This window comes from Chironomus tepperi, unplaced genomic scaffold (genome assembly GCF_022539635.2).
Source record: "Chironomus tepperi strain 1889 unplaced genomic scaffold, CSIRO-AGI_Ctep_v1 contig_445, whole genome shotgun sequence".
NCBI classification, from domain to species: Eukaryota; Metazoa; Arthropoda; class Insecta; order Diptera; family Chironomidae; genus Chironomus; species Chironomus tepperi.
This window is the reverse complement of record NW_027226567.1, coordinates 780418-802951: the sequence shown is the minus strand read 5'-3', so window position 1 is coordinate 802951 and position 22534 is coordinate 780418. Positions and strand designations below refer to the sequence as shown.

Here is a 22534-nt window from a genome sequence, read left to right as displayed (position 1 = left end):
TAATTGCGCGTCTCAGATGACAATTTGTCAAGTAAATGTGCTTGGAATAAAAACGTTGCGTTGGCAAAACTGTTGAAAATGTATTTTTTTTTTAAATATTTCACGAGTGGCATATTGTTGGAAATGGGGCATGGTTCGGTGACTTTTTAATGGTGCTTGATGTTTTCTGTAAACTTTTATGAGACGCGTGGTGAATGATACAATTGGGATGCTTATTGATTCAATATTTTTGTTGTTGTTATGTTGATTTTAGTAAACTTGTTTAGGTTTTTAACTTCCGATTATGATTCTTTGGGTTTGCAGTTTGCAGGTAGGCATAAAAAGGTAAAAAATTGACAATTCCACTATGTAAAGTCAGGATCCTTTTAGAGATGTCTATTTGAATATTAATGAAGCAAACAGTATAAGCACTAGTGGAAATTAGCCTGATAATCAACAGTACAAAGCTTTCGTCTTCTTTGAAGTCAACACTACTGCAAGCTAACATCCCTAACAGACAAATAGTATGCTTTCATGGTGCAGATAGACCACTACGGTACCTAAAACCGGTCTTCATCTAATGATGTTCTAGTCACTCAAATTTAAGTCAAATCTTTGTTTCCATTTATATAACCACAAAGCCACCTCATTCACTGTCCGGGATCACCAATTATTTCTCGTTTACAAGGTTTTGATTAATTTAAAGAAATTTACAATGTGATCTGAGCATTAAATTATGTAATCATTAAGCGGCGTCTCAAAAGTCAACAATAGCACGATCATGAATAAGAATGACAACTTTATGTGGTGCTACAACAAAAAAATTTATTGTAAACTGAGAAACTCGATTCACATCACTGTGAATTTGAATTATCAGCAACATGAGCTTGTTTTTCTAGGATAGGGCTTGTTATCGTCCCGAGTAGCACACGATTCTATATTAGGGCAATTCTGTCGTAACTTACGGCACTCTTTGAAATGTTTGGAACCAAGTCGCAGCCACTAGAACATCAAGCACATTTAAAAAAGTGCCGATCGGGTTACTTACAATTCTATCTAAGATTGACGGAATACCTTGAGCTATCTTCAGAATGCCTGAAGCTTCTTTGAACTAGATAGTGGAAACCCCCGTAGAAGTAGGAAGTTTGAAGCCCCAAAAACAAAGTAAGCAAAGACAGCAAATATAGCAAAGTATTAAATCCTTCCAAAATCCAGAGATTGATGCTATATACTCATATTCAACTCGAGTGCTTGATACTTGAGTATTTGAAAATCGATCTAGTATTAATCCTTGCTCGTGTGACTTCCAAATAATTGTCAAATGAAGCCTTGTGTCTACTGAGTCTTATGTTGAATTGTATGAGCAAATTGATTTCGATGATGACCGATTCAAGTTCATTATCGGCATTTTCAAGTATAACCATGTCTATCCTGTTGCTCGGGCTGTTATTCTATAAGTAATGCTATACAAAAAGGCTTTTGACATACATAGATGTTCTTCAATTTACGTATCTCGATCCTCAGAGGTGTATTTATCAACATCTTGGGATATGAATAAGGATCTTAAATATCAATGATGACGAGAAGGTATGCATATACTTGACATTTGGTAAGACACATCCTCCCTTATGTCTTCTGATTACAGTCAATAAATCACCAAAAAAAAATGCGTTCACATCATTCTTCATATAAGGCTAATCCCCAAACTTAATCACTTCTATTTACTTATAATCACTCCTGTTTGATTAAAACTGATTGGTAAACATTAATAGAGATATAGCCCCAAAAAATGCAGTTTCTGAATGTCATTAATTTTATTTGCCATATCATTTGACATTGGCATGAGCTCATTTATTAGATGCCTCTAAGGAGATGAAATGTTGAATCATAAATCAAAGCGTACGGAAGACACAAAAACAAGAATTGTTAGCAGTTGTCTGGAAAAATACGTCAACAAATGTTTCGAGTTATTTAGGAGTTGTAAAAACAAACATTTTACTCTGGTGCTGTGATTTATCCACCTTTTTTTCCACGTCTACCTTCTTCTTATTTTAATCTCATACGAGACACCTTAAAAAATGTATTAAGAATGTCCCTCAGAAAGTGAAATTTTAAACCATTTTTATCTTTAAGCAGGCCATGAACTTTTTTTTATTATTCTTTCTCTCTTTCTTCACTTACTCAACATCCCGAGACCTTGAAACAAGACAAAAGGTGATAAAATGTTGTGTGTTGTCGGCTGGTACATACTTGGGTATGATAAATGCTCTCATTCGATATAAAGAATTATTCAATGAAAAAGACTTAATAATTGTCAGTCGCTGTCTCTTTTTATTGTTACTGTTGAAATGAGATGAAATTTGCAAGTAATTTCACGGCAGGTGAGTGTCGGCATGGCAACGCATTTCTCTTGTTTTTTTGTTGACTAAATTAGAACTGAAAATTGACAGCAATTTAGAGATAATGGAAAGAGTTTTCAAGCATAAAAAATATTGTTGATGAACATTTTGTATTTGAGAAAAATAAAAGCATAATTTTGTTATTTACGGATTGATATTTTCGTGGTATTGTTAATGGAAAAATTGCAGAAATTTTCAAATCGAATTATTCACTTCTAGGTATTGTTTTGCAACATAACAACGCTGTTGTGTTAGCTCGATGTGGTTCTGGTTTTGTAAAGTTGTTGTGTAGGAGTCTGTAACGTTGTCAAGGTATATATGAGCGAAAAATACAATGATTAAATAGAGATGCAGTGTTGTTGACATACTTACTTTGTTGGGCGAATATACAAATTGTGATGCATTACTTTACTCAAATCACAAATGAATCTAGTTGCATTTAGGGATGTCAATTGTTTAGGGGATTTACTACTAGTACAAATATCCAAATACTCGAATTTTCAGGATCATGACTTCATACTATTTTATGAAAATCATAATATTTGAATAAAACAGCCAAATCCATATTCGCGCTTACACAGCCTAGCTCTATCGCAGGCTATTGCTTGCTAAAGATTCTTGAGTCAAAGTCCATGACATATTCCCTTCTCGAGTGGACAAAAAGCATTATAACTAGTCACTTACTAATCATTAACTTGACATTAACTAGGGGTAATGTATTTTTGTCCAATTGAGCTTGTAGTTTCGTTCTTGATCCTATTCTCGAACATAAGTCAAAACCGAGACTTCGAAAGTTCTTACCGCTTGCTCAATCTCTAATCGCTTGCTTAATTCTTAATCCCGAAAGCATATCTAATCCACAAAACATATCTAACACTTATTTGATTAGGTTTGAATATCTCTTAACGTTTATAAGAATGCGAACAATTAGGTGACTTCTTTGGCATACATTAATTAATTCCATTAATTCCAAATTAATCCTTTCCCAAGACAGTCTCCAATTAAGCCTCCCAAAACGACCTCAATAAATTCCAAATATTTATGCTCCTATCCTTAGCTAAAAATATGCTTCAAGTAGAATTAAATTGTTCGTAATTGTCCAGCCATTAACTATATATCTTTAATTAAAAGAGCTTAAAACTTTATTATTAAATGTATTTAAAAAATTCTACGAGGGTAGAACTTGATTTAATTGCAGTCCGCTTTAGAACTTCTTCTTATTCTTGTAGGCCGGTTCTCTTTTGTTGTTAAAAGTCATTTTTGTTATTAATTTAAGGGATTTACACACACAAAAATTGAATGAGAGCAAGCGAAGTCCATTAACAACATGAGTTGGAGATAAATGTACATTTTGCTCATATTGCGAGCAAAGTTGAACGCATTATTCATGTCACTTTGACTGAGTCGTTCTTATTTTTCATCGTCATGACAACAAAAAGTTCTTGTTATGACTGTTGTAATGAGAATAAGGAGAGATGTAAGATAAAAGTTTCAAGTACATAATCTATTTATCATGTAAAAGTAGATAATGTAAGGGAGAATAAGAAACCATTAATCTGAGGTCAAATTATGCCATTTATTAAATCTAAAATGAAATTTTAAATGTTAAATGAACCGTTCAAATGATGTCTCATTTCCCATCATGAAAAAGGTATCAGCATTACAGTCGTTCCACTAATTCTATTTGTACAAACAACATTAACTCAAAATCAGAGGCGTAATAAGGTTCAGCTACTGTATAATGTCCATAAAATTAAGGAACAACTCAGAAAGAAGCCTCTCCTCTCTTTTCAGCACTTGCTATACACTGACCACTCAAATTCACTTAACATCATTCCTCCCAATGGAATTGAAATTCATCCAAATGAGTCTCTTTAAGTCTTCAACCAAATTCACCACATTCACATCTTCTGTGGAATAGAAAGACATGCTCATAAAGCTTATTCAATAAATTTTACTAAGATGATGTCGTAAAATTCGTTTTGAAGCAACTGTTTGACAAGGAAAACCTGAATAATTTATTGGATTTGTATCGTAAATGTTCAATGAATTTGATACAAATTCAGGATATTGCCACGAATAATGATAATGGCTTGGGGACACTCATTCTGTACTTGAAGGTTTTTTTTTTGTCGCATTGAAAATGTACTTTTATGGACCTATGTATTCATTATCATTATTTTTATAGCTTTATTGCCTGCTTTACACTTAATGTGTGCACATTGAATATATGTGACTAAATTCTAAGGCCTTTTTCTATATTTGTGGGTGTTTTAAAGTGGATTGGACATTTTTTTGGGAGTAATGGGGATTGAAATTAAAGTTGAGGACAGTTGATGCTGCAGATATGGACATAATGTAAGTTTATGACGTAATAAAATCGATTTTTAAATTAAATTTGCATTTAATGTTCTAATCGATAGTGCTGAGGCTCTCGAGCATCTCGTTTTGAATCTACAGCAGTGGTGGGCAACCTTTGAATTAATGAGGTCCACTTTGTTAATAAGTCTCGATCAAAATCGCACACGACATGCGGTTCATGAATTTTCAAAAGTTATTGAAGGCACATTAGTGTATCGCGGCACATAGGTTACCCAGTACTGAGCTACAGCCTTGAAATTATACATCCTCAAGACTCAATCACATCATTTTTTACAGAAAAATCTCAAAACAATAAAGTTGAAGCCCAAAAAATAATTTCGTCATTATTTCCTATTATTCTACCATCTAAGTGTCACTCAGCGGCATTTGTGAGTCGTTAAAAGGAAATATAGCTCGTCTTTATAAGAAAAAAATTGTGAATTATCGCTTCAAAAATTGCTTCGCGGAAAATGTATTCCTAACAGTTGATAGATGAGCTTTATTGATGTCAATGATTATTATTGATGGTCTGATTCTTTTTATTTCCCTAAAGCTTCAGTCGTATACAAAAAACTGTTCCATCTCACTCAATATCTGTCCACATCAGCTAATACAATGTTACCATGAATATTATATTTTATGCTGAATCGTATAATTTTGAACGAGCATTTGCTGGGTCTATTCATGTCCTATCAAATATTGAGCATTTACTTTAATATACTTCACAATGTGTGGTACTGCCCAGTTGCAGCTTTTTCTTTGTTCACTCCAACATCGCTGTGACATTTTTGACCCGTGTTTTATTGCTGACACTACATGGGTATCTGATACCACAATAACATCTCATTTTGGTGACTACATGTAGAATTTCAATTTAATTTTTTCAGATAACAGCAGGGGAATGTTTTTCCATTGAAATTTATTTTTGAATGAATATTCGTAGTCACCTTCGTCAACAGGATTTTGTATTATTATGCAAAATATCCATAGAACTTTATACTTTTTATTGAATTCTAAATAGAATGTATTTTTGGCAGAGATCCTAGTCACGACTGTTCTCTGTGCAATGTGATTGGAATGTGAATATTGCTTTCCTGAAAATTACATCGTTTGAAATGACTATAGGACTATTTATATATAGATTCACGTTATATGAAGTTTAGCATGAGATTAAAAGGTCATCACCAGATTGCCAAATTTTTAAATGTTTATCAACTAGTTGCAATGTAGCTGTAATTGTGGTGTTGTTAGAGTGTCAGTCAATCGATGCCAACGACTTGGGTTTGATTCCAAGGATTGTCATGTCAGATTTGATAGCTTCGCTGTTCTAGACTTGTCAATCCGGTTTGTGTATTCGTAAAGCATCAATTATGTTTAGGTACATTGCATTGATATACGCTGGATCCAGAACGGCCTGACAAGATTGGTTTATCAGGCTTTTATACTGTGGTAAATACTTTTGAAACATAGTTTGTTTTCAAAACAGAGCTTCAAAAATAGGATTTTAGTTAGTGACTAGAAATTCAAGTTCAATACATTCCAAAACCATATCCAAGAAGCACCACAAAATTACCTGCCATCCAGCTCCTTTCTAACCTCAAAAGAATCTCCATTGATATGTTATAAGCATGTCTTCGTTGTTTCCAATCTGTTGCTCATATTCTATTATTACGTAGTCTTCGTATAACTTTTGCTCAAGCTTATCTTGTCAAAACTTCTAAATTTAATTACGAAATCTATGCCAGGCTATTAACGAAATAATTTTCTTAGAAATTCAACTCAAGTATTCTCATGCTCATGAAACTTTTGTAACCCAGTATCATGTCTCATGAATTTAAATTAATTAAAAGTCAAGTTGATTCCATTGCGCTTTAAATATGTTAAAATTTAAAAGTCAGCTTTAACTTTTCAATAATTTATTAAATGACTTTTTATGATTTTCATGATTTCCCTTTGAACTTATTTTATTCTGTTTTACTTTATTAAATCCATGATGGAAGAAGAAAAGAAGTTCACAACTCGCTAAGACTATAAAAACAGACCAAACATGTCCATTATTGCTCATATTGAAATCAATTGCGTAACTAGTACGAAGTGTATCCGTGCGAATATAATTCATTTATTTATTGTATTTATTTACCTTAAAAAACAATCTCAACAATGCTTCGAGTAAGTTCCGAGCACATAAATTTATTGTTTACAACAACAACAATCAGAGTTTCAAATTAATTTTCTAGTTCGTACTTCTTGTGGCTTTCTCATCCATGTGTTTTGCTGGTGTTGCAAATTACAATGGTGCAACTGTGATTGCTCCTACGGTAACGAGTGAACAACAGAATGTTTTGCGGTCATATGGAAATTTACAACAAGTTAGTTACAACTCAAAAACAATTGATACACCGTAAGTAATTTCATTACCATGTCATTTAAATGCAAACTCGATAGTAGAGATGATAAAATCTCGTACCTTTTCGTGTCGAGGCTTAAAAGAACGACTTATCGTACGCACACTTGGATCTTTACAAGAAAAGTTCACTGTAACAGAAAATATATCAGTTTTGTAAAATCAATACTCGACTACAGACAATATGACTAGCTGACTATGTGAACTGTACAAAAAATAAAATTCAATAATGCAAAATCCTTAGAATCTCTAAATCCCCAACCGCAATTTTCTATTTGTTATTTTTCCCACAATACAAAATAGATACAGCTCAGTTTCTAAGCATGACGTGAGAGTGTCAAATCCAGGTATTGCAGTACATCAACCTGTCGCTTATCATGCACCAGCTGCATATCATCAAGCTCCTGTTGCTTATCATGCTCCTGCTGCCGTTCATGGTGAGTTTTTGATTGCTGTGTTAAATTATATGTGGGAATGGGAGGAAGGTTGGTTATCATTTAGTTTTGATGGAATTGTAGCTGTTTTGAGAGACTTTTTAGGTATTTTTAGTGAGTTTTGAAGTTGTCTGAATGTAAAGTGATATCGGTTGCCTATATCCGAGCGACACAACGCGACGTATCGTATTTTTCGCCGTAAAAATGGATTGAAATCAGCCGTCATTTTGCATTATGGTTAATTCGCGTCTTAACGTTAATGCGACGTGGCATTGCCCCAGCAAACTAGTTGTACTGCTAGATCTAACTCAGTTCCAACCATCTTGGAGCATCTTAATATAATAGTTGTTGACACTAACTTTCTGTCACTCGATAACATCCTTCCTTTTCATAATCCATAACAACTTTTCAATAACTTTTCACTTTAAAGCACTTCCAACCACCTTCCTGATTGAGTGAAAAAAAGTGTCATAAACTGTATCAGCACATAATCAATAAACTTTTTAAACTTCTTGTTTTTCAGCTGCACCTGCTGTTGTAGCTCCCACAGTATATCAAGCACCACAATATGCTCATGCCTCACAATATCAAGCACCAACACACTATCAAGCTCCGATTTCAGGTGAGTAAAGTTTTAAATGAGTTAAATTATTTTTACCAATAACAATTTGAATAGATGCAGCTGCAGGACCGACTTTATTGGGAGTCAAGTATTCACCATCGACCTCAGTTAGTCATATGACTTATTCCGCACCAGTTTATTCTTACGGTATGTTTTTGGGGAATTTCGTGAAATGAATTTTTTACCAATTTCTTCTTTTATTGCTTTCGTTACAGCATGGTAAGGAGCTCGCTCACGTAATTGAACGATTTTGATAATTAAATGTGAAATAATTGAAGGAATGAAATGAAACATTTTTCTTTTTTCCATCTCATTGTACATTTACATCTTATTGATTTTCATTCTTTTTTCTCAATAAAAAACGATATTATTCTAAACGCAAGAAAAAATATGCCTTTTAATCATCTATAAAAAGATTTGGAAAATGCTGGGTTTATTTTTTTTATTTTTTTGCTTTCCTTCCTTTTGTGGCTGTTTTCAAGCTGTTTTAAATTACTATATATATGTGACTTCAGTTTGTATGAGTTTGGTGGCTGGATGAATGATTGCTGAATTATGTGACATTTATTCATTGTAGCTTACAATGTTTACTTTGTTGGCCGTTAAATTGGTCTGTTGTTAACGACCAGTTCACTTATTACAGAGATTTTTATTCGTTTTGCTCTGAAATTGATCGATAATGATTCTTGATCATTTAATCAGATGGATTTTATGCTTAATAATAATAATTAAATGCATTATATATACGGTAAATAGTGTATGCTATTTATATAATATTTTCCAAGGGATTTTTGAGTAGGAGTTAATTGAAAACTCTTGGATCTTAAGTCCGGTATTTTAAAATGTCAGCACCAATTTCAATTTTAGTCAGTTGTAATGTATTCAGGGCCGTTCCATGCATAAATGTTTTCTAAAGTGAATTTACAATTTTCGTATTCTTGGTCTTTAATGACCATGGTGCAGACACTCCAAAGTATTGAACTGTAAAACTTCTAAAAACAACTTGAACTTGAACTATGAAATTATCTGTAAAACTGCAATTGAAGCAAAGTGTATTACTTTGTACAGACTGGATGAAAGAGTAGATAAGACTTCCATAATTCATACTCTTCCTGGACGACTTCTTGACATAACTAGGTCATTCCAAAATCGACTTGAATTTCATATTGAGTCAAGTCGACTCAAATCAATTTTTCCTCAAAAAATCAACCACCAGTTCTGTCAAACTTTATAGTTCTCATTGTAAATTAGTGACTTAAAGTGACTTCCAAAATCAGAAAGTCCAATATCTAACTTAATCGACATTTCAATATCCTCAATTTCCCCAAAACATCGACACTAGTCTTTCTCAACATTTCACATTCCAAATCTAATAATCCTCTTACAAATTCGCCAATAAACACTCCCGTTGTTTGGTTCTCAAAAATGCAAAACAAACTCCTGTGAACGCATCACTAAGGATTTGGACCTAACTCAATTCTTATCCATTAAATCCTCTATGTCACTTTTCATTTTATTTAGAACCATTTGGAACAACAATCCTCTTCCAAGTTCTTTGAATTTTAAGTAAACTTCCTTAACAGCTCCTTTCCATTTCATACTTATTGATGGAATAACATCCTCCAGGCCATCAATTCCACGATACAAAAATTCATAAACAAGCTTTGTTATTAAACGGATTTCAGCACCATGGCATAAACGTTTATGTCCCAATCGATTTAAGGTCGTCGAAATCAATAATAAATTTTGACATCCATGATTTAATGGCATATATCCCGTGAAGACAGATATTGCATGTGTATCGAAATATTTTTTTTATCGTATTTGAGTAATGTGATTACTGTCCATAAGCTATCGACACTGCATCGGATATCGTTTTTTTAGGCTTTGATATATTTTTTTATTAAATATGAATTTAAATGATTTTTTTTAATTAACAGCTTTAAAGGACATAAATAAGTGAGTTTTTGGCATCAAAGGGGCTTGAAATTGGATTTTATTGTTACTTATTGAGTCGTGGACATTGCGTTTATTGATAAAATTTGGATTTTAATAGAATCATTCACTAAAGATGTTCAATATCTAATAAAAGGCATTCCCTAACTGACAAGGCGACCGCTTTTAGGTACCGAGTGGTATTTTTGAACCCTGAAAGCAAGCTCATTGTCTGTTAGGGATATCAAGCTACGTGACACTCAAACACTGTTCCAGCTTGTTTAAAGGCAAGTGAATGTCCAGTTATTGACTAGTTCTAAAGCATTTTTGTCCATTCGGGGATACAAAGTCCTTGCTACTAGACGGAGAAGATGTCGTTGATGAAAATTAATTTCTAACGACGTCATTTACGAACGATCCCCAAAATTCTATTTTTAATAATATTCTAAAAAGATTCACATAAAATAATAATTCAGACACTGCCAAAAGATATTTGACTAAGGATCGTTCAAGCTTTATTGCCTTGATTTCACGTTCTAAATTGATTTCTGAATATTTTACGTGACCTCTTTTAAATTGATGAGGATTGGAAACAGAGTTATCGTCGATATGTCTAAGCCTTGTATCCTCTTGTACATTTTCGAATACTATGTGACATCAGAAAGCTCAATTGGAATAGATCAGGTGCTAGATCGATGAAAAGGCGTATTCAGCATGAACTTAACATAAAGTTGTTCTCGACCCACTTCAGTGAATTGTGCAATCTGGTCATAAGATGTACTGCAAACCTTGAACTCAATCTCATCTTAAAATAGAGCCTGTTGACATTTCCTCTACTCAAAAATAATACTGAGTTCTAGTAAACATCCAAAAATATCCAATAAGATTCACAAAAAAATGCGCTTCAATAAATTACATCAAGAACATCCCCAAACTCTTCTTATTTCTTTTTACATAAATTTTTCTACATTTGGCTGAGTTTGAAAACATTAAGGAATGAAAATAAGTAGCAAAAAAATCGTATGAATCACCATGACGCATTTCCTCTTGTAACATCGTACATAAGTATAAGCTTAGCTTATGTAATTGCTGTATATATGAGATATTTTCATCATAATTTCGGTTGTAAAAAGTCAATTTTAAAAAGCTTTTGATGATATGATTCATAAAAGTCGTTGAAATCGGATGTTTTGTGTGCTGTGTTTTATGATTCCAATTAAAAAATTTCCTTGTTGGAATCGAGTTGAGTTGTTTCGTTTGTCATCAGTGTCATTAAAACTTTTTAAATGGAATTTTTTGATATTTATGATGCTGCCTGTATATGCTACATATATTGACATTCATGAGAATCTTTATGAGCTGCAGGCAGATACAAACTAGCTTTTTATATCAATCAATTAGTCACTAACTGAGCTTCAATTGACAACCATAAGACAAAATGCCATGACTCGTGAATTTCGGATGAAAAAATACATCCTTAAATCCCTAAACGCCTATCATTTTCTCATCTCCCTCCGTCCACTGTCGTCCATTAAATGTGATCTCAATTTATTCAATATGTCAATCAATATGAACTCCTGTCTCAAATGTCAACGAGACCAAATCAATCTTCGCCTGCCTGTGTTTCATTCTTATTTGCTTCGTTTCCATTTTCTTCATCATCATCTGTAAATTGATGCAATCTAAATAAATGAAGACACCTGAGGAGCAATACGAATGAAATAATTATCAAATGAATATTCACTAGGGGCGAGTTGGATTATGATGTCAATCATGATGTCTTGACGTCCATAGCCTGAAGATTGGTGATGACTTTCATCTCCTTTCACTTGAAGTTGAAGTGTAGGACGTTCATACATATTTGTTTTTCTACTTGCTAGGGGTAAATATAAATGGAGATCCATAGCCTCTCTTAGATGATGTCTAAAGTAGGCACTGTTGCTGATTGCTGCTTGTCAATTGCAACACTGTATGCTAAGTACTATCAGCCTCCTTTAGATGCGTTCACAAAAGTTCAAATCTTGCGATTCCTTGCAATGTAATGGGCTGCTTCGAATATTAATTGTCTTCTACATCGGCTGTCAGCTGTGTCATTCGGTAGATCAGTGACACATGTAGTCACCGACATGTCAACTCTGTTTGCAAGTGTTGATTAAAAAGCTCTGTTTGATTTCTTAATATCGAACTGTCAACTGCCTGATTTACGTACGTTCGTCAGTTTTCAGGACAAAATCACTTTGGCTTCATCACACTGCAGATATTAAGGTTCGGACAAGAACCACAGGGATGCATTTTAGATGATCAGATCTAGCAGCTATTGACTATACCTTAAAGTTTGTCCAAGACTACAGACCTATCCGCAATCCTGCATTTTTGGACGAAACCGAGTAGATTCCATCAAGTCTGTAGACTTAGCATGACACAAAATATTCTTGACAAAACACTTTTAGTATCCTAAAAGCTCACTATTTGAGAAATATCATTTATGAACAATCCCTCAATGCTTAATGTTAAATATTAAAGTAGTAATTTTTCATGTTGCTACGATATGACTTTGATGACAGTGCAAAGAAAAAGAACAATAAAAAAAATGCTGAATTGTAAAATATTAATGGCGGCATAAGAGCTGTGAATTTGTCATAATGGTGGAAGGCTTTCCAGTAAGAATAAAAGGCATAAAGAATTTTTCTTTGTGGAATTGAATAGAACCTTATAATTGTTTCCCTTAACTGAAGTATGCTCGTGTCGTAATGGAACTGAATAGTATAAAGTATGTTGGCAATAGCACAAAAGACAGTTTATTCTGTCTCTGAGTTTACAGAACAATTCCCATTTTTATGTGTTTTCTGTAAACTCATTCATCCGACGAGCTTCAATGGTAAATGAAACTTAATCAAAACAATGATGAAAGTTTATGTAATGATTTTCAGCTCGTCGAATGGATGTTTATTTAGCGTGGAATTGAAGTTGCTGGGAGGAATTTATTTTTTGTTTTGTTTTATAAAAGTATTTACTTTATGCTTGTTGGATTGTTTTATGATTTATATTTTAGATGAGACAAATACCTTTCAGCACGAGAAATAATTATATAGACAATTGAGTCCTTTTTCTTGTGCTGCTGACAGTTATTTACGATTTAGCTTTGTTACTAATAATTATGATTTAAGATAATTTGCTTAATCCCTAAAGATCTATGTTACAGATTGTAATTATCTCAAATTTAAAGCACAGATCTAGATTTTTGTAGGTTAAGGTCGTCCAACTTTGAAAATATTCCAATTTTAAGAATTGTCTCGTTTTTGGCTGTCTTAACTTTGCTACGGCGGTTCATATCCTTCCCTTGTAGACTCCAGGTAGTAATGTCATCAAAAGAGTAGTTGTGATCCTATGTTTATGAGCAAGTTGTGATAGAAAAGTTCAACTCTGACCCTAATCCAGATTCGATTAAAGCCGGCTTCAGGTCAAAGTCAATTCAGCCTGGGACCGATTTTTGGTCTTTTCTACGCCGTGTGCTTTCCGGATGAATGCGGTGATCGTACAATCCCTCATTTGATAAGCATTCATTAACAATCTGTATGATATGAGAAGTCAAAGGGTGTTTTGATGTCATAGAAGTCGTTTATAAATTTTGGTAAACTTTTAGGATTGAAGTTCCTGACACTTGGAGTTTGACCCTTCCATTCCCATGATTTTCTTTTGACAAAACTAGGAACAATGATTGAAATATCCCTTTTTTGATGGCAGACCTGATGAATCATAACAAATGATTTTTTTTTCTTTTGTATTCACAACCGTAAACTTTTATCCCTTTGATAAGTATTCTGGACGTATTTTTCATTTTACAAAAGGGACATTGTACATTGACCAATCCAATCATAAATCATTTGAAGTTTATTCATTTGTTCGTATTGTGAATGTCTTTGATCCTGTGCATTTGCTATTTGAAAAATTTAATCATGATTTAGGGATTATTTTGCAAATGACGTCCATTACAACTCAATGATTTAGGATTACTTCTGTTTATATCCAATTTAACAGCTATAATCCTCGGTACAGCTGAATCTTTGACGCTTAAGAATCAAAAGATACAAAGCCATAGCAACTTTAATAGAAACAGGCAATCAACGACAAAAGAAAATCATAAAAAAATCTTCAACTTAGTCCTTTCTAAGAAGAAACAGCACGTCTTTCGGTTGGAGTAAGTGCTCAAATTACTGTCCATACTTTATTTAACACAAAGTTTAAAATTCTCACCTTTTTCGATTCAATTTCCTCAAAAAATTCGACAATTAATTTTCTTATTTGAATACCCAAGATCAGTGCTGAAGTGTTTAACAAACATGCTTTAAAATTTAATACTCACATTTAGTTAATTGCAAATTTCTAAAAATTCACGCACTAACACATACAAAGGTTTGTTTACAAAGCATTTCCAATGTTCTTGGAAGCATCAGCAGAAAATGCTCAAATTACGTCATAATCCATACCCAAATCTAATGTTGGTTCCAACACAAAGAAAAAAACAATAAATAGACATCCAATTTATTGATTTCGTTGATATATCATTCGAACAGTTACCAGTCATTTTGCAAATCATCGACAAATCCCCGGATTTATCTGCCATATCAAGCTATGATTCGACATAAACAGACACAGAAATATCATTGATAGAACGCAAAGAAAAAAAGCGATTTAAGCATCAGAAAAGTCAAGAAAAACAATATAAACTTTTTTTTCAGCTAGTCTTATGAAAAATTGGTAGAGACAGTGATGGGTTGTGACTTATGGAAGCGCAATTGTCTGCTATGTTTGAAAATGTTCATGTCGTTTGAGAAGAAAATTGAGATGATGAGGAAAATTGGAAAAATATGCATTTTAAGAAAAAACGTGGTGATAACGGTCAAAAATTATTTAAAAAGTACAGTTTTGAAAATAAAGTTCAAAAAATAACGGTCAATAATAATTTAAATTTTCTAAAGTCGTTTAAATCGGTTTAAACTGATTAATTGCTATTTTAGACAGTTCTAGCAGTCGAAAATTCATGATTTGACTAATTTCCATTAAGTAATTCCAAAAGCAGCCGTATAATCGGAAAAACAGACAAAACACGGCTAATGTCATCATAAATTACGCTTAAAAATACTTTCACCATGTTCACAACGATAGACAAGCGTCGGAAGAAAGCAAGGATGTGACAAGAGTCAGCTCGTTTTCCGGTAAATACATTAAAAGTATTTTTGAACTGACAAAAGATTCGACATACTTGATGTGAACTTTCTTTTTATTTTTTCTCATATATAGACGCATAATGGGGAAAATTTTAAACCTTTAAATAAGACATTTTACATCCGACTGAGTATGAAAAAAAAGAAAAAAAAGTTTTTAAATGAACATTCGTAGGAGGGAACAAATTCTTAGAAAAAAGAAATAAAAGTAAGTCACCAGCATGATTCGAACTTTATTGTCACTGATTTTTTCCGCTTTTTCTTCAAGTTCCACATGTTTTTAATGTACATGAGAATAAGAAGAAAAAGTTTTCCTTTCACGAGTCGACGACAGCATAAAAAAAGAAAAATTTGAATGACAAAAGACAAAATTTACTAAATATACAACATATAAAGTCTGTTTGCTCAGTTTTCTTTTGTATTATCATGAAACTTTTTTTTTTTTTATTTCGTTAAAAAATGTTTTTTTTGTATGTTACAGATTTATTGCTAGAGGGAACGTAGATGAATGTGTTAGAGGAAAATTATATATGCACTTAATATGTATCAAATTATAATTGAATAGGTAAGAAAAATGGGGAAAAAATATTTCTCTGAAAAATCTCATTTTTTGCGTTCATTTATGTTGGCGGTTATTATATTTTTTGACGCATTTTTGCTGAAAGGGTTTCTTATAGGTTTACTAAGTAAGCCTGGTTGGCTGAGTAGCTAACATATATTTGGCATCAATATAAATATTTGAGAATAAGTTTGAATTAGTAGTAAATTAACGGTTTTCAAGTATTAAATTTTCAAAACTTTTGAATTTAGCTTTAAAAAGTTCAAATTTAAATTTCAAAAAACGGTTAATCAATAATTTTAAATTTTTGAACAAAAGTTCAAATGATTAAAAGTTTTTTGAACAAAAGTTCAAATTTATGAACTGAAAGTTCAAAATTTGAACTGAAAACTCAAGTTTTCAACCAAAAGCAGAGACTAAAATGTATGAAAAAAAAATCTTTGATGTAAAAAATTCAAAAAATTTAAACTGAAAGTTCTCAAATTTTTGTGTCAATCATGATGAAAATTTTGAAATTTTTTTAGAACCAAATAATATTTTAAACCATTACTTGTTCAAATTTTGAACAAAAAGCTCCGTGAAAAGAATTAAACTTCATTGTTCTTTTTCACAAATCTAACTACAGAAAACTTTAATTTACTGAACAAGTAATGGTTTAAAGTTTTAACAAAAATTTTTCAACAGAAAATTGTAAACCATGTGTTTTTGCACAGTTTGAACAGAAAGCTCAATTTTTGAACTTTAAAATTTTGTAAATTTCAAAAATTTAAGTTCAAAAATTTAAATTTTAAAACACCGTTAATCAATTTTTGATCTTTAAAAAGTTCAAAGATTTGAAAAACCGATTTTTGAACCTAAAGCTCTCAATTTTTGAATTTTCAAAAACCGTTAGAAACTAAAAATTCTTCAAACTATATTTTCAAATCATTTCAATTGATTATTTTCTAGCAAAAATGCGTTTTAATCATATTTCAACAACAACAAATTCCCCTCAAGTCCTGTTCAAACACAAAACGAGGAAAATATGTTGTTCACCTAAAAAAAAAGTTCCTCATTGTTTGTTATGGTTATGTTAATCACCCAAAAAAAAAAAAATACATACGAGATAAGAAGAGAATATTATTTTCTAAATATAATAAAAAAAATATTTGCACATTGTTTGCAAAATATATATTAAGGTACATGTGAAGAGGATAAAAAAAAAAACAACAAAATTTTAAAATAAATATGAATATTTAATCGATTGAAAGCGTTTTAAAGGCTTTTTTTCTCAAGATAGCATAAACACACACATCACATTTAACGTACTTGAAGATAAAGTATTTAACTTTATCAAAAAGAGTGAACAGAGAAAATTGCCTGAAAACATCATTACTTGAAATTAAAAATTAAGAGGGGGGAGTTTGGCACAAAGTACCGTTAAGGAGGGAAAATTTATGCTTCAAAAATGTCTAAATCAATTCAATTTGCAATAATTTTCTTCTTGTTTCCACGTGAATTAAACATTATGACAAGGGCAATGGAATTATCCAGAGCTTTTTCCTTTTTACGATTTAATTTTAATGCTATAAACATACCTTGCTTCCGGGCGTCTCATTCCAGCGAGTTAAGCTTTTTCACTGTTTTTTTTTTTTATAAAAATATTAAACATTCGCTTAACTTTTATCATAACTCACAATGTATCTTCTTCTTCTTCGTCCTATCAAATTTGTCAATTTATCATATAATTTACGATGAGATTTTTCAGAGAATATTTTTGTGATTTTTTTTAAAAGCAATAAATGTGAAAAATCTTTCGAAAGAATCGCAAATAAAAATGTAATAAATATTTGATTAATTATATTTCACGCATTTAATTGAGATGAATTAAGGATTAATCAGCATGTGGATGTTCACACACAGATGCTACCTTACAGATAAATTGCGTGAAATTCAATTAGCGGTTTCATTCTTATCCGTGGGTGTTGTGTGATTTTTGTATTTATTATTAATATTATTTATGTGTGTTGGATTGATTGATAAATTACAAAAGCCACACAACACACATTTTAGAGACTCATTTGTGGTTATAACGGAATTTTAAAATTCAAAATTAGTGTAAAATCGTTAAATTCAAATTTTGAACTTCAAAGTCTGGTAAATTCAAAATTTGAACTTAAATACCGTTAAATCATATTTTGAACTAAAAAAGTTCAAATTGTGCAAAATCTTTGAATTTTCGAAAACCGTTAAATTTTGAATATTAAAAAACCGTTAAGTTTTTAAATATAAAATTCATTATTTTGAGCCACAAATTAAAAGTTTAATTTTCAGCAAAACGAAAGTCGCATTTCATTACCGCCGAAAATCAAGAGTCTCTAAAATAAATTAATGAAATATTTACATTTCATATTTTATTATAAAAAATGTTACCGTTTAACTTTCCGGCAACATATAATCATAATAAATGAACGATTCTTTCGAAAATTTTGCCATAAATACGTTCTTCATATTATTATTTTCATTCTTTCTTGATATTTGATCTGTGAATTCATAACGATTTGACTATAAAATATTATTATAGCCTTAAGATGGCAATATTCCCAATTCTTGTAAGCAGAATTTCGCCACTGCTGATTTTCCCTCTTTTTTATTATTCGATGGTGTTGGACATGTATAAGCATTTCCATTCAACAAGACCTATTGTCGACAAAAAATGAATAAATTTAATTTAAATGCAAACAAATAAATTGTGTTAATATTGACTTTACCTTAAATATGAAATTTTTCGCATGCGGCGGTCCAACTTCGCTTACAAGTTGATAATTCGGAGCTCCCCATCGACGTTTCGACGCCAATTCACCCAACAGCGAAACCGGATGTTTTTGTTGCAAGCTATCCATTGAAATGGGTTGCTGTTTATTGCCACCTCCTCCTCTTCCTGCTCGTCCACCTCCTCTTGCTTTTCCTGGTGCTGCTTTATTTTGACGTAATACCTGACAAAGATGACGCATTTAATTAAATTTCCTATCTTTAAACTCTTTTCATTATCTTTCTTACTTCTGCATTTGCTTCTAAACCTCTTTTGTCAAGCTTTAATTCCAATAATAAGGGAGTTAAAGATCCGTTCTTTTCCTTTCCTAAACCTTCGCCTGTTGGAATTATAAAAAAAGATTTAATTTCCTTCCATAAAGTAATTTAATAGACATATTAACTTACCAGGCGTCCATCCCATCTTTTTAAGTAGGTGCATGCCCATGCCAGAATTTACTCTAAATTATGATAAGAAAAAAATAATAAAATAATTATGAAATTATTCTCAACAAAAAAATTAATATATATTCATAAAAAGCGAATAATTAATGGACGGCATTTGCGATATCAAAGTATAAAAAACATGAATATATCTGGTACTTAGTTAACCATAAACAGCAAATCAACAACATCATCATAAATGCCACGAGCACAAAATTTATCATGAACTTTAATTCTTTTATGGAAATTACAACTTAGTGGATAGAATAATGTATGATTTATGATTGGAACGCATATTTTTATGGGAAGGAACTGACATTTATTGGATGATAAGTAGAATAATCTGCTGGAAAAAAACGGTTGATTTGGATTTGAAATTTTACTCTAAAAACTCGAAAAGTTCAAATTTTGAACTCCAAAATTCAAAGTTTTGAAGCCGGTAAAATTCAAAATCTACAAATCCGTTAAAACTGTTATTTCTTCTGACATAAGTTACGACATTATTGAGACTATTTCAATTTTTTTTCACTTATCAAATTATTTTCGTTCCAAATTCAATCAATCAACAAGCCAACCAATCATTCATGAAACCAATCATTGAACCACAAAATCAAAGCAAAATAGCAAATAAATTCACTTACGGAACAGTCTCAATTAATTGATTTTTCTTAGCCCACGCTTGATTTCCAGACGAAAGCTCCTTTTGAGACAACACTCTGACTTCTGTAGTTCCAAGAAATTGTCCAGGTGTAACTTTTGATGCTGCCCATGCAGACATCTGTAAGAATCAAAAAATTAATCATTTATGAACATTTTCGAGAAATTTAATGTCGTAATTTACATTTTGTTGAGTTTCATAAAGAGTTTTTGATGCTTCAACATCGTGTGGATTCTCCTGAAGTTTCCTCATAGCATTCAGTCGCTGTGATATAATTTCCGAAACATCGCAATTTGGCTAGAAAATAAATAAAATCAACATGAAAAACTTCACATTGTGCTTATAAAGGTATTAAATTTTACCTCTGGTGGCGGTGCTAAAGTAGGAAAAATAGTTTTACAGTAATGATCATCACTTTTCCAGTCATACGGTCTACTTAGTACGGGATTTAATGGTGGTGCTGGTGGCGGTGGAAGTGGCTTTGGTTTTGCTAATTCTGGCAATTGTTCTTGAATTTGTTTTTGAAGGGTCATAATCTGTTTTGTTGCTGTTGTGCTTGACGATGTTGTTGAAGTTGTTGTATTTGATACAGTTGCAACTGTTGATGTGGTTACTGGAACCCATGTATTTTCTACTTGTTGATGCTGTTTTCCTGATGAAACTGGAAATTGTGCCATGATTGCTTTTAGTTCACTTGCTGGTTTTGGCGCTATTGGAATTGAATTCTAAAGGAATAGACGAGAAATTAGCACAGAAGTTACAGAATGAATCAACTGAATCAATTTTCAATAAATTTATATCAGAACCTTACAAATGTTTTGAATTTTCATTTAATTTGTAGGGTTTTAAACATTTAATGTAATTTGTAAGGTTTTTGATTTCAAATTTTACAAAACCGTTATTTTTATAGCAACTTATTTACCTTAATGTTCATCACGATTGGACCTCGATCCTTAACTTCAAAAGGATGATGAAATGCTCTCGGTTGTCCTTCTCCGTCAATTTCACTGTCTGACAAGTCTGATAATTCTCCAATATCCTCTGCCCTCGATAGCTTCTTACAATAATTTGTGAGTTCCTCAATGGTTTTTCCACCGTGTCTAATTTTAGCCATCAACTTTTCCTTTGCATTTGAACTGATTCGAGGCAAAGTGCCACTTTTAAGCATAGAAATGGCATTTTTTCTAGCAATTTCTAACAGTCTCTTCTTATCAATCGGCGTATGTCCTCGACTTGAACGCGATCTAGACCTTGAATGTCGATAATGTCGTGAACTGTGAAAATAAATTGTCGTAAACATAAATTTGCATACTAGAGTACTGGGACTGTCAAAAATGGCTTAAAAATAAGATTCAAGATATGTACAACATAATTTATGCTGCAAACTCGGAAATTTGAAGATTGACAAAAACGGAATAAAATAAATTATACTTACTATCTATCCCGACTGTCTCTGCTTCTGTCGTATCGTCTCTTATCGCGATCCCAGTCTCGAATGTTTCTGTTGTCTCTTGACTCTTTATCCCACCGTGAACTCATGTGATACTCATAATGCTTCCGATATGTTTCTTCGTCGGAAAGTGAAATATCTGATGACTCCTTCTCGCTACGTCTTCTTTCTCTTTTCTTCTCATCCTTACTGCTGCGCTCTTTTCGCTTCTTATCGTCTTTACTCTTGTCTTTATCTTTATGTTTCGAACTGCTCCTGCTAGGTTTTTTCACTTCTGATTTATATTTTGTATCTTTAATGACAATTGACACTTCCCGTCGCTCTGTAATTTCTTCTTTTTCCTTTTTTATCTTCTTGGATTCATCCTTTTTGTCACGGTCGCTTTCCTTTTTGATTTTCTTTTCCTTTTTAGATTTTTTGGACTTCTTACTGGATTTTTCGTCCTCAGAATCGTCATGTTTACGTTTTTTCTTCTTTTTCTTTTTCTTATCACTATCATTGAATATTTCATTTACATCAACACCGGAATAGCCAATTACACCAAATAGCTCTTGTAAAAGCTCATCACTTGTTCTGAAAATTAAATATTATACATTAATTAATTTCACAATAATAACAAACAACTTCTGACATACTTTGCTGGTTCGAGATCTTTCTTCTCGTCAGTCTCACTGAATATCTTTGAATTTAATATCTTATCAAGTTCATCCTCTTCGTTTTCTGTTGGTTTACGCTCTGGAGATAGCTTTTCCTGCTTAATTTTAATATTTAGATCAATTTTTGTCTCCTCTTCCATTTTTCGCACTCAATTTTGATTAAGGGGAACAACGCACGTATCAAAACAAAAACAAAGGGGAATGTCAGGGGAACAAAATTTTTTTGGTGATTTGAAAAATAAAATTTCGTTATTTTTTCAAGTTTCAGGATTTTAATGTTTTGACGGATTTTTAATGAAAATTGCAGTTTAAGAATAAACAATAATAAGAAATTTAAATTGCTTTTAATCAAACATTAATTAATTAAATGTCAAAGCTTTCTAATTCATTATTTAAAGAATTTTTAAAACAATTACAAAGTTTAAAAATCATTCTTAATATGCATACCAAATCGATTACACAGTTCTCACAGAGGGATCACAGCGTTTGATGACCTAAACATGAAATAATTTTTAATTAGCTTATTTTCAACAGTTGTTTTTTAACAAATTTATTTTTAATCCATTCTATTCATTATTGTTGATTTTTCACACTTTTATTCTGCACAGAATGTTTATA

At 32.0% G+C, this 22534-nt stretch overlaps 2 protein-coding genes across 2 annotated transcripts; one reads left to right on the top strand and one right to left on the bottom strand.

Moving 5' to 3' along the window:
• The first annotated feature begins 6847 nt into the window (after positions 1-6847).
• On the top strand, positions 6848-8422 carry LOC139098480 (cuticle protein 76-like). The gene is made up of 6 exons (XM_070650703.1): positions 6848-6908; positions 6977-7140; positions 7447-7580; positions 8101-8199; positions 8254-8346; positions 8415-8422. Exons 1-6 carry the CDS (start codon positions 6900-6902, stop codon positions 8420-8422), a joined length of 507 nt encoding a protein of 168 aa, XP_070506804.1. The 5' UTR covers positions 6848-6899.
• Positions 8423-18194: 9772 nt separating this feature from the next.
• On the bottom strand, positions 18195-22078 carry Son (Son RNA binding protein). The gene is made up of 10 exons (XM_070650151.1): positions 21896-22078; positions 21246-21833; positions 20733-21084; positions 20173-20535; positions 19994-20107; positions 19794-19930; positions 19117-19169; positions 18958-19049; positions 18669-18893; positions 18195-18597 (listed from the first exon to the last, which is right to left on the bottom strand). The coding sequence occupies exons 1-10, from the start codon at positions 22054-22056 to the stop codon at positions 18484-18486; spliced, it is 2199 nt and encodes a 732-aa protein (XP_070506252.1). The 5' UTR covers positions 22057-22078; the 3' UTR covers positions 18195-18483.
• Positions 22079-22534: the final 456 nt, after the last annotated feature.

Bases quoted from the DNA above. Each gene is read 5' to 3' on its own strand.
- Son (XM_070650151.1), bottom strand. From the start codon at position 22,056: ATGGAAGAGGAGACAAAAATTGATCTAAATATTAAAATTAAGCAGGAA. The intron at 21,085-21,245 runs GTAAGTATAATT...TTATTTTCACAG, and splicing joins AGAGACAGTCGGGATAGATA to TTCACGACATTATCGACATT. The intron at 18,894-18,957 runs GTAAGAAAGATA...CATCTTTGTCAG, and splicing joins GTTTAGAAGCAAATGCAGAA to GTATTACGTCAAAATAAAGC.
- LOC139098480 (XM_070650703.1), top strand. The intron at 7,141-7,446 runs GTAAGTAATTTC...AATACAAAATAG, and splicing joins TCAAAAACAATTGATACACC to ATACAGCTCAGTTTCTAAGC. The intron at 7,581-8,100 runs GTGAGTTTTTGA...CTTGTTTTTCAG, and splicing joins TGCTCCTGCTGCCGTTCATG to CTGCACCTGCTGTTGTAGCT.